The 14,028-nt window shown below is 45.4% G+C and overlaps 3 protein-coding genes across 3 annotated transcripts in view; all 3 read right to left on the bottom strand.

The window, feature by feature from the left end:
• The window catches only part of LOC308319123 (limbic system-associated membrane protein-like), a 214,852-nt gene that overhangs the window by 60,012 nt on the left and 140,812 nt on the right, over window positions 1–14,028 (bottom strand). The gene's annotated exons all lie outside the window — the stretch shown is intronic.
• On the bottom strand, window positions 5,604–6,698 carry LOC308314348 (zinc finger protein RFP-like; the record flags this gene model as incomplete). The annotated part of the gene is made up of 1 exon (XM_080761932.1): window positions 5,604–6,698. The coding sequence occupies one exon, from the start codon at window positions 6,696–6,698 to the stop codon at window positions 5,604–5,606; it is 1,095 nt and encodes a 364-aa protein (XP_080618058.1).
• Window positions 12,199–13,296, bottom strand: LOC308314357 (pyrin-like; the record flags this gene model as incomplete). Its single annotated transcript, XM_080761946.1, has 1 exon — window positions 12,199–13,296. The coding sequence occupies one exon, from the start codon at window positions 13,294–13,296 to the stop codon at window positions 12,199–12,201; it is 1,098 nt and encodes a 365-aa protein (XP_080618072.1).

Consider the following 14,028-nt stretch of genomic DNA (forward strand, 5'->3'; position numbering starts at 1 on the left):
CCGGTCTGAAGCACTGTGCATACCATGAAAATAGTCCGAAGGGAATCCAATTCCAAATTGAATTGTAGTAGGCCACCACCGCTCAAGGAGCAATTGTTTCCCTTCCGTCTTATTTAGATGTAGCGCCCACTCCATGTGGAACCCGCCCCTGTCTTTTGATTCGCATTTCATTTGAAACGCAACGCACTGGGCCACGCCCCTGCTGCACAGGATCTGAGGCCAATTTTCCTAGACTATGATAGTCCTGACTTTCCAATCATTTGTTCAACTCTTATTTTTCTGTGATAGGTTGATTGGAGCAAATACTTCTTTGTCATACAAAAAAAAAATACAAATAAATTCAAAGATTCTTTTGTATGACAAAGAAGTATTTGCTTCCAACCAATCAATCAATCACAGAAAAATAAGAGTTGAACAAATTATTGGAAAGTCAGGACTATCATGACAGTATGTCCTTTACAAACGCATGTAAACTTTTGATCACAACTGTATATATAAGTCTGTGTATAATGGAGTTACAGCAGAAGAGAGGATGTTCTTCTATTAGTGGAGTTACAGCAGAAGAGAGGATGTTATTCCATTAGTGGAGTTACAGCAGAAGAGAGGATGTTCTTCTATTAGTGGAGTTACAGCAGAAGAGAGGATGTTCTTCTATTAGTGGAGTTACAGCAGAAGAGAGGATGTTCTTCTATTAGTGGAGTTACAGCAGAAGAGAGGATGTTATTCCATTAGTGGAGTTACAGCAGAAGAGAGGATGTTCTTATATTAGTGGAGTTACAGCAGAAGAGAGGATGTTCTTCTATTAGTGGAGTTACAGCAGAAGAGAGGATGTTCTTCTATTAGTGGAGTTACAGCAGAAGAGAGGATGTTCTTCTATTAGTGGAGTTACAGCAGAAGAGAGGATGCTCTTCTATTAGTGGAGTTACAGCAGAAGAGAGGATGCTCTTCTATTAGTGGAGTTACAGCAGAAGAGAGGATATTCGCCTCCTCCTCCATGTATCTCTTGATCCACACACTGCTTCTCTGTCGTCCAACAAACTGATATCTGCCCACTCAGATAACCCATTCTGACCCGAGATCAGATTCTAAAAAAAAATCTTCTGCATCCTGACAGTTTTCTGAAAAAGCTATGTTTCTATATGTCAGTGCAGGTTCTTCTTCGATTTTTCAAAAAATAGCAGACCTACAAGCTCGTAGCGCGCCACTCGGTGGCGCGCTATGAGCTTGTAGGTCTGCTATTTTTCAATAGCTAAAAGCATAACATAATGCTTTAACACCAAAAAAGGGGTTCCCGAACAAAATGGGATAAAGAAAGAAAGAAAAAACAATTCTACTGCTACGGCGTACATGAGTGCACTGACACACCTACACACAGATCACTGACACACCTACACACAGATCACTGACACACCTACACACAGATCACTGACACACCTACACACAGATCACTGACACACCTACACACAGATCACTGACACACCTACACACAGATCACTGACACACCTACACACAGATCACTGACACACCTACACACAGATCACTGACACACCTACACACAGATCACTGACACACAGATCACTGACACACCTACACACAGATCACTGACACACCTACACACAGATCACTGACACACCTACACACAGATCACTGACACACCTACACACAGATCACTGACACACCTACACACAGATCACTGACACACCTACACACAGATCACTGACACACCTACACACAGATCACTGACACACCTACTGTACACACAGATCACTGACACACCTACACACAGATCACTGACACACCTACACACAGATCACTGACACACCTACACACAGTGCACTGACACACCTACACACAGCGATGTTACATGGTGTAGAGGCCAGATCACTGACACACCTACACACAGCGATGTTACATGGTGTAGAGGCCAGATCACTGACACACCTACACACAGCCATGTTACATGGTGTAGAGGCCAGATCACTGAAACACCTACACACAGCCATGTTACATGGTGTAGAGGCCAGATCACTGACACACCTACACACAGCCATGTTACATGATGGTGTAGAGGCCAGACTACTGACACACCTACACACAGCCATGTTACATGATGGTGTAGAGGCCAGACTACTGACACACCTACACACAGCCATGTTACATGATGGTGTAGAGGCGGCGGTGGCTCAGGGGTAGAGTGCCTGGATGGGAACCGCAAGGTTGCCAGTTCGAACCCGGGCTCCCCCAGAGTTACTGTCGAAGTGTCCTTGAGCAAGACACTGAACCCCTAATTGCTCCCGATGTGCTAGTTGGTGCCTTGCATGGTTTCCGCTGCCATCGGTGTATGAATGGGTGAATGTAATGCACAATCTATGTAAAGCGCCTTGGATAAAGGCGCTATATAAATGCACCATTTACCATTTACCATGTTACATGATGGTGTAGAGGCCTACTGACACACCTACACACAGCCATGTTACATGATGGTGTAGAGGCCAGATCACTGACACACCTACACACAGCCATGTTACATGATGGTGTAGAGGCCAGACTACTGACACACCTACACACAGCCATGTTACATGATGGTGTAGAGGCCAGATCACTGACACACCTACACACAGCCATGTTACATGATGGTGTAGAGGCCAGATCACTGACACACCTACACACAGCCATGTTACATGATGGTGTAGAGGCCAGATCACTGACACACCTACACACAGCCATGTTACATGGTGGTGTAGAGGCCTACTGACACACCTACACACAGCCATGTTACATGGTGGTGTAGAGGCCTACTGACACACCTACACACAGCCATGTTACATGATGGTGTAGAGGCCTACTGACACACCTACACACAGCCATGTTACATTATGGTGTAGAGGCCAGATCACTGACACACCTACACACAGCCATGTTACATGATGGTGTAGAGGCCAGACTACTGACACACCTACACACAGCCATGTTACATGATGGTGTAGAGGCCAGATCACTGACACACCTACACACAGCCATCTTACATGATGGTGTAGAGGCCAGATCACTGACACACCTACACACAGCCATGTTACATGGTGGTGTAGAGGCCTACTGACACACCTACACACAGCCATGTTACATGATGGTGTAGAGGCCTACTGACACACCTACACACAGCCATGTTACATGATGGTGTAGAGGCCTACTGACACACCTACACACAGCCATGTTACATGATGGTGTAGAGGCCAGACTACTGACACACACCTACACACAGCCATGTTACATGGTGGTGTAGAGGCCTACTGACACACCTACACACAGCCATGTTACATGATGGTGTAGAGGCCAGATCACTGACACACCTACACACATCCATGTTACATGATGGTGTAGAGGCCAGATCACTGACACACCTACACACAGCCATGTTACATGATGGTGTAGAGGCCAGATCACTGACACACCTACACACAGCCATGTTATATGGTGGTGTAGAGGCCTACTGACACACCTACACACAGCCATGTTACATGGTGGTGTAGAGGCCTACTGACACACCTACACACAGCCATGTTACATTATGGTGTAGAGGCCAGATCACTGACACACCTACACACAGCCATGTTACATGATGGTGTAGAGGCCAGACTACTGACACACCTACACACAGCCATGTTACATGATGGTGTAGAGGCCAGATCACTGACACACCTACACACAGCCATCTTACATGATGGTGTAGAGGCCAGATCACTGACACACCTACACACAGCCATGTTACATGGTGGTGTAGAGGCCTACTGACACACCTACACACAGCCATGTTACATGATGGTGTAGAGGCCTACTGACACACCTACACACAGCCATGTTACATGATGGTGTAGAGGCCTACTGACACACCTACACACAGCCATGTTACATGATAGTGTAGAGGCCTACTGACACACCTACACACAGCCATGTTACATGATGGTGTAGAGGCCTACTGACACACCTACACACAGCCATGTTACATGATGGTGTAGAGGCCTACTGACACACCTACACACAGCCATGTTACATGATGGTGTAGAGGCCAGACTACTGACACACACCTACACACAGCCATGTTACATGGTGGTGTAGAGGCCTACTGACACACCTACACACAGCCATGTTACATGATGGTGTAGAGGCCAGATCACTGACACACCTACACACAGCCATGTTACATGATGGTGTAGAGGCCAGATCACTGACACACCTACACACAGCCATGTTACATGATGGTGTAGAGGCCAGATCACTGACACACCTACACACAGCCATGTTATATGGTGGTGTAGAGGCCTACTGACACACCTACACACAGCCATGTTACATGGTGGTGTAGAGGCCTACTGACACACCTACACACAGCCATGTTACATGATGGTGTAGAGGCCAGGCTACTGACACACCTACACACAGCCATGTTACATGATGGTGTAGAGGCCTACTGACACACCTACACACAGCCATGTTACATGGTGGTGTAGAGGCCTACTGACACACCTACACACAGCCATGTTACATGATGGTGTAGAGGCCAGACCACTGACACACAGCCATGTTACATGATGGTGTAGAGGCCAGACCACTGACACACAGCCATGTTACATGATGGTGTAGAGGCCAGACCACTGACACACAGCCATGTTACATGATGGTGTGGAGGCCAGACCACTGACACACAGCCATGTTACATGATGGTGTAGAGGCCAGACCACTGACACACAGCCATGTTACATGATGGTGTAGAGGCCAGACCACTGACACACAGCCATGTTACATGATGGTGTAGAGGCCTACCGACACACCTACACACAGCCATGTTACATGATGGTGTAGAGGCCTACTGACACACCTACACACAGCCATGTTACATGATGGTGTAGAGGCCTACTGACACACCTACACACAGCCATGTTACATGATGGTGTAGAGGCCAGAGTTATTGAGGATGCTCACAGCTCTCAGTGTCTCTGCCCGACAGGGACGTTCAGAGGGCGATTTGGCAGAAGGTCAGCTGGGGCTGAAATTTCAAAAGGCGCTGTTTTTGTTTTTTTTGTTACTACTACTACCCAGAGTTAGAGGAATATCTCAGTTTAACCCATTTAGGCCTGACGTCGAAATAATAAAAAAAAATCTTCTAAATCATGACATATTTCTGAAAGATGTGAGGCACATTTTAACGATTTTTCAAAAATAGCAGACCTACAAGTTGAGTGTCTGACTGACTGCACGCCCATACCCAGAGAGAGAGAGAGAGAGAGAGAGACTGACTGACTGACTGCCCAAACCCAGAGAGAGAGGGACTGACTGACTGACTGACTGCCCAAACCCAGAGAGAGAGAGAGGGACTGACTGACTGACTGCCCAAACCCAGAGAGAGACTGACTGACTGACTGACTGAGTAATTAGGGTTTTTAATCTGCTCTGAGGAGGGCCGAGTGCCGAAACGGGTAAACGTTCTCAATAAAATGAGAAATGGCACCTGAGCCAGTCTCGCATCTTTTATTTTGGAGTGCTGCTTTTTCCACTTTCATGTTTTTTTTAATTTAAGTTGTAACAGTATAACAGTAACAGAAAGATCAAAGAGAGAGATCAGCGTCCATGTTGACAGGAGAGATGATCAGAGGAGCAGAGTTTATACCACCAGCATTAAGACCAGGACTGAAGAATGGATATAGTCTCTCAGTGAAGGAGCAGCCAGTGAAGGAGTAGACGTGAACTCTGGTCTCCACGTCATAAAAGGAGACCAGACCCTCCTCATAATCCACAAACACTCCCACTGTCTGGAGCTTCTCTCTAACAGGGAGGAGGACAGAAGGGCCAGCACAAGCCTTGTACTCATTTCCATTCCTCAACCCTATAGTCCAGAAACCATTGTTGGGGGTCAGTGTGATGTCTCCCTTCCTGTTGATGGACTCTCTGACCACTCCTAGAGTCCACTTAGTCTTCCTTTTAACCTGAACCTCAAAGTAAAACCTTCCTGAGGAGAATCCTTGTTTTCCTAAGACACAGACACATCTATCAAATCTCTCTTTGTTCTCTGGGAGATTCTTCCTTATGTTTCCATGACTCACTTGTTTTCCATCGTCAGACAGGATGAGGTGAGGATGTGCTGTATCAGGATCCAGGGTCACATCCACTGCATATCTCTTGATCACCCTCAGCTCAACATCACAGAGCTTCATCATCTCATGACTGAGTGTCTTCTCCAGCTGAGCCACAGCTGTCCTCACAGTGTCCACACATGAAGACTGATGGACATTGACCTTTGTCCAGTCCTTGGTGGGTGGAGGGGTGTTGATGGAGGTGAAGTTCTGGAGGAGGTGGTCTTCAGAGTGTGTGAGCTGTTTCAGCCCAGCGACTCTCTTCTCTAACTGAGTGATTTCCTGTTGCAGATCTTTGATGAAGCCTTCAGCCTGTTTCTCTGTTGTTTTCTGCTTCTCTTCAATCACACCAATGAGCTCAGCCTGGCTTCTCTCAATACAGCTGATCAGATCAGTGAAGACCTGCACACTGCCTGCTGTCACTGTGTCTGCATCCTTCCTGCTGAGCTCTACTGAGCGTTCGACCTCCTGAATCTTCACTCGTCTCTCCTGGATCATCGTCTGGATTTCAGCCTCTGTCTTTGCTTCATATTCTTCTTTCCACTCATGGTACCTGAACGGACGAACCATTTCAGACACAAAACTATTGATAGATACGTTTGGTCTCTTATAGGTTTCTGAACTAGTGGTCATGGGGTGTCTTCAACCAGTGATGTCTGTCTTATACAATCCAGGAATGTTTATGATGTGATTACAGCAGAATACTAAGTTGTAAGGGTTTATCTTTCTATGTGTGATCTAATGGTCCGTCTCTCTCTCTCTTCTCTTTGACTAATGCTCCTCACACTCTGTGGAATCAGCTTTTAAGTCAAGCTGACTGAAACCTGACCTCATCAAACATGACGTTAGTCTTGACCAAATATGGAGTTCCACACGACTCCAGAATTAGACGGGTAGCCGAATTTCAGTTTCAATAACACACACGCACACACACACACACACACACACACACACATACACAACTGCTATACAGTAACTGGTATAAAGGTGATCATTTTTTTTACTGGCGGATCACTATTTTAATAACATCACGTTGCGTTGCGTTGCATTGTGTCCTGAAAACCTGGGAGAAGTTGACCAAAGAATAATCTGGTTTCAAAGCAACGCACTAACTTTTAGTTTCCCTGCCTGACTAACGACTAGGGGGAGTGGCTTAAACCAGGCTACCTAGGATTAACCCATTCTGGGCGGGAACCCATTTTGGTGTCAGCATCATGTCGTGCTTTAGCTATTGAAAATTAGCAGATCTACAAGCTCATAGCGCGCCACCGAGTGGCGCGCTACGAGCTTGTAGGTCTGCTATTTTTGAAAAATCGAAGAACGACTGACATTTTTAGAATCTGATCTCAGGTCAGAATGGGTTAATCAGACCAGTGTGTGTCCAGTGGAAACCTCGTATGAATCTGATCTCAGGTCAGAATGGGTTAATCAGACCAGTGTGTGTCCAGTGGAAACCCCGTATGAATCTGATCTCAGGTCAGAATGGGTTAATCAGACCAGTGTGTTCCCAGTGGAAACCCCATATGAATCTGATCTCAGGTCAGAATGGGTTAACGCATTCCGATTGGTTAACTGACAACGGTGCCACACAGGATTTCCACACAACTTGCTTTTGCTTCAGATCTACCTGAAAAACACACATATAAGAAATGCCAAATATACAGTATGACACGGTTCAATACTTTCAATTACAAAAAATACAGTGCTTTGCATCAATAAGGTTTCAACATTTTGTCAGTCACGCATTCTCAGGTATTCTCAGCATTCACACCACGGCATCAGCTGAACCGTTTGCCAATTTCACTCTGCGATGCAGATAAAAACGCATCGAATGCATCTAATATTGGACAAATCGATCCTGCCCCGGAGTGACCTCATCTGGTTTCAGTCAGGTGTCATCATCCATAGGCAATATACAGTAAGTCTGTGTATACAGTAGTGGAGTTACAGCAGAAGAGAGGATGTTCTTCTATTAGTGGAGTTACAGCAGAAGAGAGCATATTCTTCTATTAGTGGAGTTACAGCAGAAGAGAGGATGCTCTTCTATTAGTGGAGTTACAGCAGAAGAGAGGATATTATTCCATTAGTGGAGTTACAGCAGAAGAGAGCATATTCTTCTATTAGTGGAGTTACAGCAGAAGAGAGGATACAGTTGTGATCAAAAGTTTACATGCGTTTGTAAAGGACATACTGTCATGATAGTCCTAATCTGAGTTCCCAGAAGTTTTATTTTTCGCCACTAGGCGGGCGAGAAAAAAGGAACTTCTGGGAAAAAAGGACCGTATCCCTGTGAGGGAAGTACGTTGCGCTCAGAATCTGAGCGGACACTCCCCTTTCCGGTCTGAAGCACTGTGCATACCATGAAAATAGTCCGAAGGGAATCCAATTCCAAATTGAATTGTAGTAGGCCACCACCGCTCAAGGAGCCATTGTTTCCCTTCCGTCTTATTTAGATGTAGCGCCCACTCCATGTGGAACCCGCCCCTGTCTTTTGATTCGCATTTCATTTGAAACGCAACGCACTGGGCCACGCCCCTGCTGCACAGGATCTGAGGCCAATTTTCCTAGACTATGATAGTCCTGACTTTCCAATCATTTGTTCAACTCTTATTTTTCTGTGATAGGTTGATTGGAGCAAATACTTCTTTGTCATACAAAAAAGTATTGGAATTTATTTGTATTTTCATGAATGTTTATGAAGGGTTTTCTGAAAATGTGACCAATAAACATTAATAAAAATACAAATAAATTCAAAGATTCTTTTGTATGACAAAGAAGTATTTGCTTCCAACCAATCAATCAATCACAGAAAAATAAGAGTTGAACAAATTATTGTAAAGTCAGGACTATCATGACAGTATGTCCTTTATTGTAAAGTCAGGTCTATCATGACAGTATGTCCTTTAATAATAATAATAATAATAATAATAATAATAGTATGTCCTTTACAAACGCATGTAAACTTTTGATCACAACTGAATACCATTAAGACGCGCAAACGCGGGAAGCGAACGCAGCTCGTACATATTTGGGTTTTGGACGTATAGCTGCTTTGGGGACTCCTTATATGGTTATGGCTGAGTCATGGTGACGTAATCACTCAGCTCCATATATGGGCACAAAAGCAGGACAGACACACACACACACACACACACACACACACACACACACACACACACACACACACAGACAGACAGACAGACAGACATGATCTGCTAGGTCTCATAGTAAGTGTTCACTGCATTCGCAATAAGTCTGTGTATAGTGGAGTTACAGCAGAAGAGAGGATGTTATTCCATTAGTGGAGTTACAGCAGAAGAGAGGATGTTCTTCTATTAGTGGAGTTACAGCAGAAGAGAGGATGTTCTTATATTAGTGGAGTTACAGCAGAAGAGAGGATGTTCTTCTATTAGTGGAGTTACAGCAGAAGAGAGGATGTTCTTCTATTAGTGGAGTTACAGCAGAAGAGAGGATGTTCTTATATTAGTGGAGTTACAGCAGAAGAGAGGATGTTCTTCTATTAGTGGAGTTACAGCAGAAGAGAGGATGTTCTTCTATTAGTGGAGTTACAGCAGAAGAGAGGATGTTCTTCTATTAGTGGAGTTACAGCAGAAGAGAGGATGCTCTTCTATTAGTGGAGTTACAGCAGAAGAGAGGATGTTCTTCTATTAGTGGAGTTACAGCAGAAGAGAGGATGTTCTTCTATTAGTGGAGTTACAGCAGAAGAGAGGATATTCGCCTCCTCCTCCATGTATCCCTTGATCCACACACTGCTTCTCTGTCATCCAACAAACTATCTGCCCACTCAGATAACCCATTCTGACCCGAGATCAGATTCTAAAAAAAATTCTTCTGCATCCTGACAGTTTACTGAAAAAGCTATGTTTCTATATGTCAGTGCAGGTTCTTCTTCGATTTTTCCAAAAATAGCAGACCTACAAGCTCGTAGCGCGCCACTCGGTGGCGCGCTACGAGCTTGTAGATCTGCTATTTTTCAATAGCTAAAAGCATAACATAATGCTATAACACCAAAAAGGGGTTCCCGAACAAAATGGGATAAAGAAAGAAAGAAAAAACAATTCTACTGCTACGGCGTACATGAGTGCACTGACACACCTACACACAGATCACTGACACACCTACACACAGATCACTGACACACCTACACACAGATCACTGACACACCTACACACAGATCACTGACACACCTACACACAGATCACTGACACACCTACACACAGATCACTGACACACCTACACACAGTGCACTGACACACCTACACACAGCAATGTTACATGGTGTAGAGGCCAGATCACTGACACACCTACACACAGCGATGTTACATGGTGTAGAGGCCAGATCACTGACACACCTACACACAGCCATGTTACATGGTGTAGAGGCCAGATCACTGACACACCTACACACAGCAACGTTAAATGGTGTAGAGGCCAGATTACTGACACACCTACACACAGATCACTGACACACCTACACACAGATCACTGACACACCTACACACAGCGATGTTAAATGGTGTAGAGGCCAGATCACTGACACACCTACACACAGCCATGTTACATGATGGTGTAGAGGCCTACTGACACACACCTACACACTGCCATGTTACATGATGGTGTAGAGGCCTACTGACACACCTACACACAGCCATGTTACATGATGGTGTAGAGGCCTACTGACACACCTACACACAGCCATGTTACATGATGGTATAGAGGCCTACTGACACACCTACACACAGCCATGTTACATGATGGTGTAGAGGCCTACTGACACACCTACACAAAGCCATGTTACATGATGGTGTAGAGGCCAGACTACTGACACACCTACACACAGCCATGTTACATGATGGTGTAGAGGCCAGATCACTGACACACCTACACACAGCCATGTTACATGGTGGTGTAGAGGCCTACTGACACACCTACACACAGCCATGTTACATGCTGGTGTAGAGGCCTACTGACACACCTACACACAGCCATGTTACATGATGGTGTAGAGGCCTACTGACACACCTACACACAGCCATGTTACATGATGGTGTAGAGGCCTACTGACACACCTACACACAGCCATGTTACATGATGGTGTAGAGGCCTACTGACACACCTACACACAGCCATGTTACATGATGGTGTAGAGGCCTACTGACACACCTACACACAGCCATGTTACATGGTGGTGTAGAGGCCTACTGACACACCTACACACAGCCATGTTACATGATGGTGTAGAGGCCTACTGACACACCTACACACAGCCATGTTACATGATGGTGTAGAGGCCAGACCACTGACACACAGCCATGTTACATGATGGTTTAGAGGCCTACTGACACACCTACACACAGCCATGTTACATGATGGTTTAGAGGCCTACTGACACACCTACACACAGCCATGTTACATGATGGTGTAGAGGCCAGAGTTATTGAGGATGCTCACAGCTCTCAGTGTCTCTGCCCGACAGGGACGTTCAGAGGGCGATTTGGCAGAAGGTCAGCTGGGGCTGAAATTTCAAAAGGCGCTTTTTTTTGTTACTACTACTACCCAGAGTTAGAGGAATATCTCAGTTTAACCCATTTAGGCCTGACGTCGAAATAATAAAAAAAAATCTTCTAAATCATGACATATTTCTGAAAGATTTGAGGCACATTTTAACGATTTTTCAAAAATAGCAGACCTACAAGTTGAGTGTCTGACTGACTGCACGCCCATACCCAGAGAGAGAGAGAGAGACTGACTGACTGACTGCCCAAACCCAGAGAGAGAGAGAGACTGACTGACTGCCCAAACCCAGAGAGAGAGAGAGACTGACTGACTGCCCAAACCCAGAGAGAGACTGACTGACTGACTGACTGACTGAGTAATTAGGGTTTTTAATCTGCTCTGAGGAGGGCCGAGTGCCGAAACGGGTAAACGTTCTCAATAAAATGAGAAATGGCACCTGAGCCAGTCTCGCATCTTTTATTTTGGAGTGCTGCTTTTTCCACTTTCATGGTTTTTTAATTTAAGTTGTAACAGTATAACAGTAACAGAAAGATCAAAGAGAGAGATCAGCGTCCATGTTGACAGGAGAGATGATCAGAGGAGCAGAGTTTATACCACCAGCATTAAGACCAGGACTGAAGAATGGATATAGTCTCTCAGTGAAGGAGCAGCCAGTGAAGGAGTAGACGTGAACTCTGGTCTCCACGTCATAAAAGGAGACCAGACCCTCCTCATAATCCACAAACACTCCCACTGTCTGGAGCTTCTCTCTAACAGGGAGGAGGACAGAAGGGCCAGCACAAGCCCTGTACTCATTTCCATTCCTCAACACTATAGTCCAGTAACCATCGTTGGGGGTCAGTGGGATGTCTCCCTTCCTGTTGATGGACTCTCTGGCCACTCCTAGATCCCACTTAGTCTTCCTTTTAACCTGAACCTCAAAGTAAAACCTTCCTGAGGAGAATCCTTGTTTTCCTAAGACACAGACACATCTATCAAATCTCTCTTTGTTCTCTGGGAGATTCTTCCTTATGTTTCCATGACTCACTTGTTTTCCATCGTCAGACAGGATGAGGTCAGGATTTTCTGTATCAGGATCCAGGGTCACATCCACTGCATATCTCTTGATCCTCCTCAGCTCAACATCACACAGCTGCTTCATCATCTCTTGACTGAGAGTCTTCTCCAGCTGAGCCACAGCTGTCCTCACAGTGTCCACACATGAAGACTGATGGACATTGACCTTTGTCCAGTCCTTGGTGGGTGGAGGGGTGTTGATGGAGGTGAAGTTCTGGAGGAGGTGGTCTTCAGAGTGTGTGAGCTGTTTCAGCCCAGCGACTCTCTTCTCTAACTGAGTGATTTCCTGTTGCAGATCTTTGATGAAGCCTTCAGCCTGTTTCTCTGTTGTTTTCTGCTTCTCTTCAATCACACCAATGAGCTCAGCCTGGCTTCTCTCAATACAGCTGATCAGATCAGTGAAGACCTGCACACTGCCTGCTGTCACTGTGTCTGCATCCTTCCTGCTGAGCTCTACTGAGCGTTCGACCTCCTGAATCTTCACTCGTCTCTCCTGGATCATCGTCTGGATTTCAGCCTCTGTCTTTGCTTCATATTCTTCTTTCCACTCATGGTACCTGAACGGACGAACCATTTCAGACACAAAACTATTGATAGATACGTTTGGTCTCTTATAGGTTTCTGAACTAGTGGTCATGGGGTGTCTTCAACCAGTGATGTCTGTCTTATACAATCCAGGAATGTTTATGATGTGATTACAGCAGAATATTAAGTTGTAAGGGTTTATCTTTCTATGTGTGATCTAATGGTCCGTCTCTCTCTCTCTTCTCTTTGACTAATGCTCCTCACACTCTGTGGAATCAGCTTTTAAGTCAAGCTGACTGAAACCTGACCTCATCAAACATGACGTCAGTCTTGACCAAATATGGAGTTCCACACGACTCCAGAATTAGACGGGTAGCCGAATTTCAGTTTCAATAACACACACGCACACACACACACACACACACACACACACACACACACACAGTAACTGGTATAAAGGTGATCACTTTTTTTACTGGCGGATCACTATTTTAATATCACGTTGCGTTGCATTGTGTCCTGAAAACCTGGGAGAAGTTGACCAAAGAAGAATCTGGTTTCAAAGCAACGCACTAACTTTTAGTTTCCCTGCCCGACTAACGACTAGGGGGAGTGGCTTAAACAAGGCTACCTAGGATTAACCCATTCTGGGCGGGAACCCATTTTGGTGTCAGCATCATGTCGTGCTTTAGCTATTGAAAAATAGCAGATCTACAAGCTCATAGCGCGCCACCGAGTGGCGCGCTACGAGCTTGTAGGTCTGCTATTTTTGAAAAATCGA

This window comes from Protomyctophum bolini (genome assembly GCF_963924005.1).
Source record: "Protomyctophum bolini genome assembly, chromosome: 1".
Lineage (NCBI taxonomy): Eukaryota > Metazoa > Chordata > Actinopteri > Myctophiformes > Myctophidae > Protomyctophum > Protomyctophum bolini.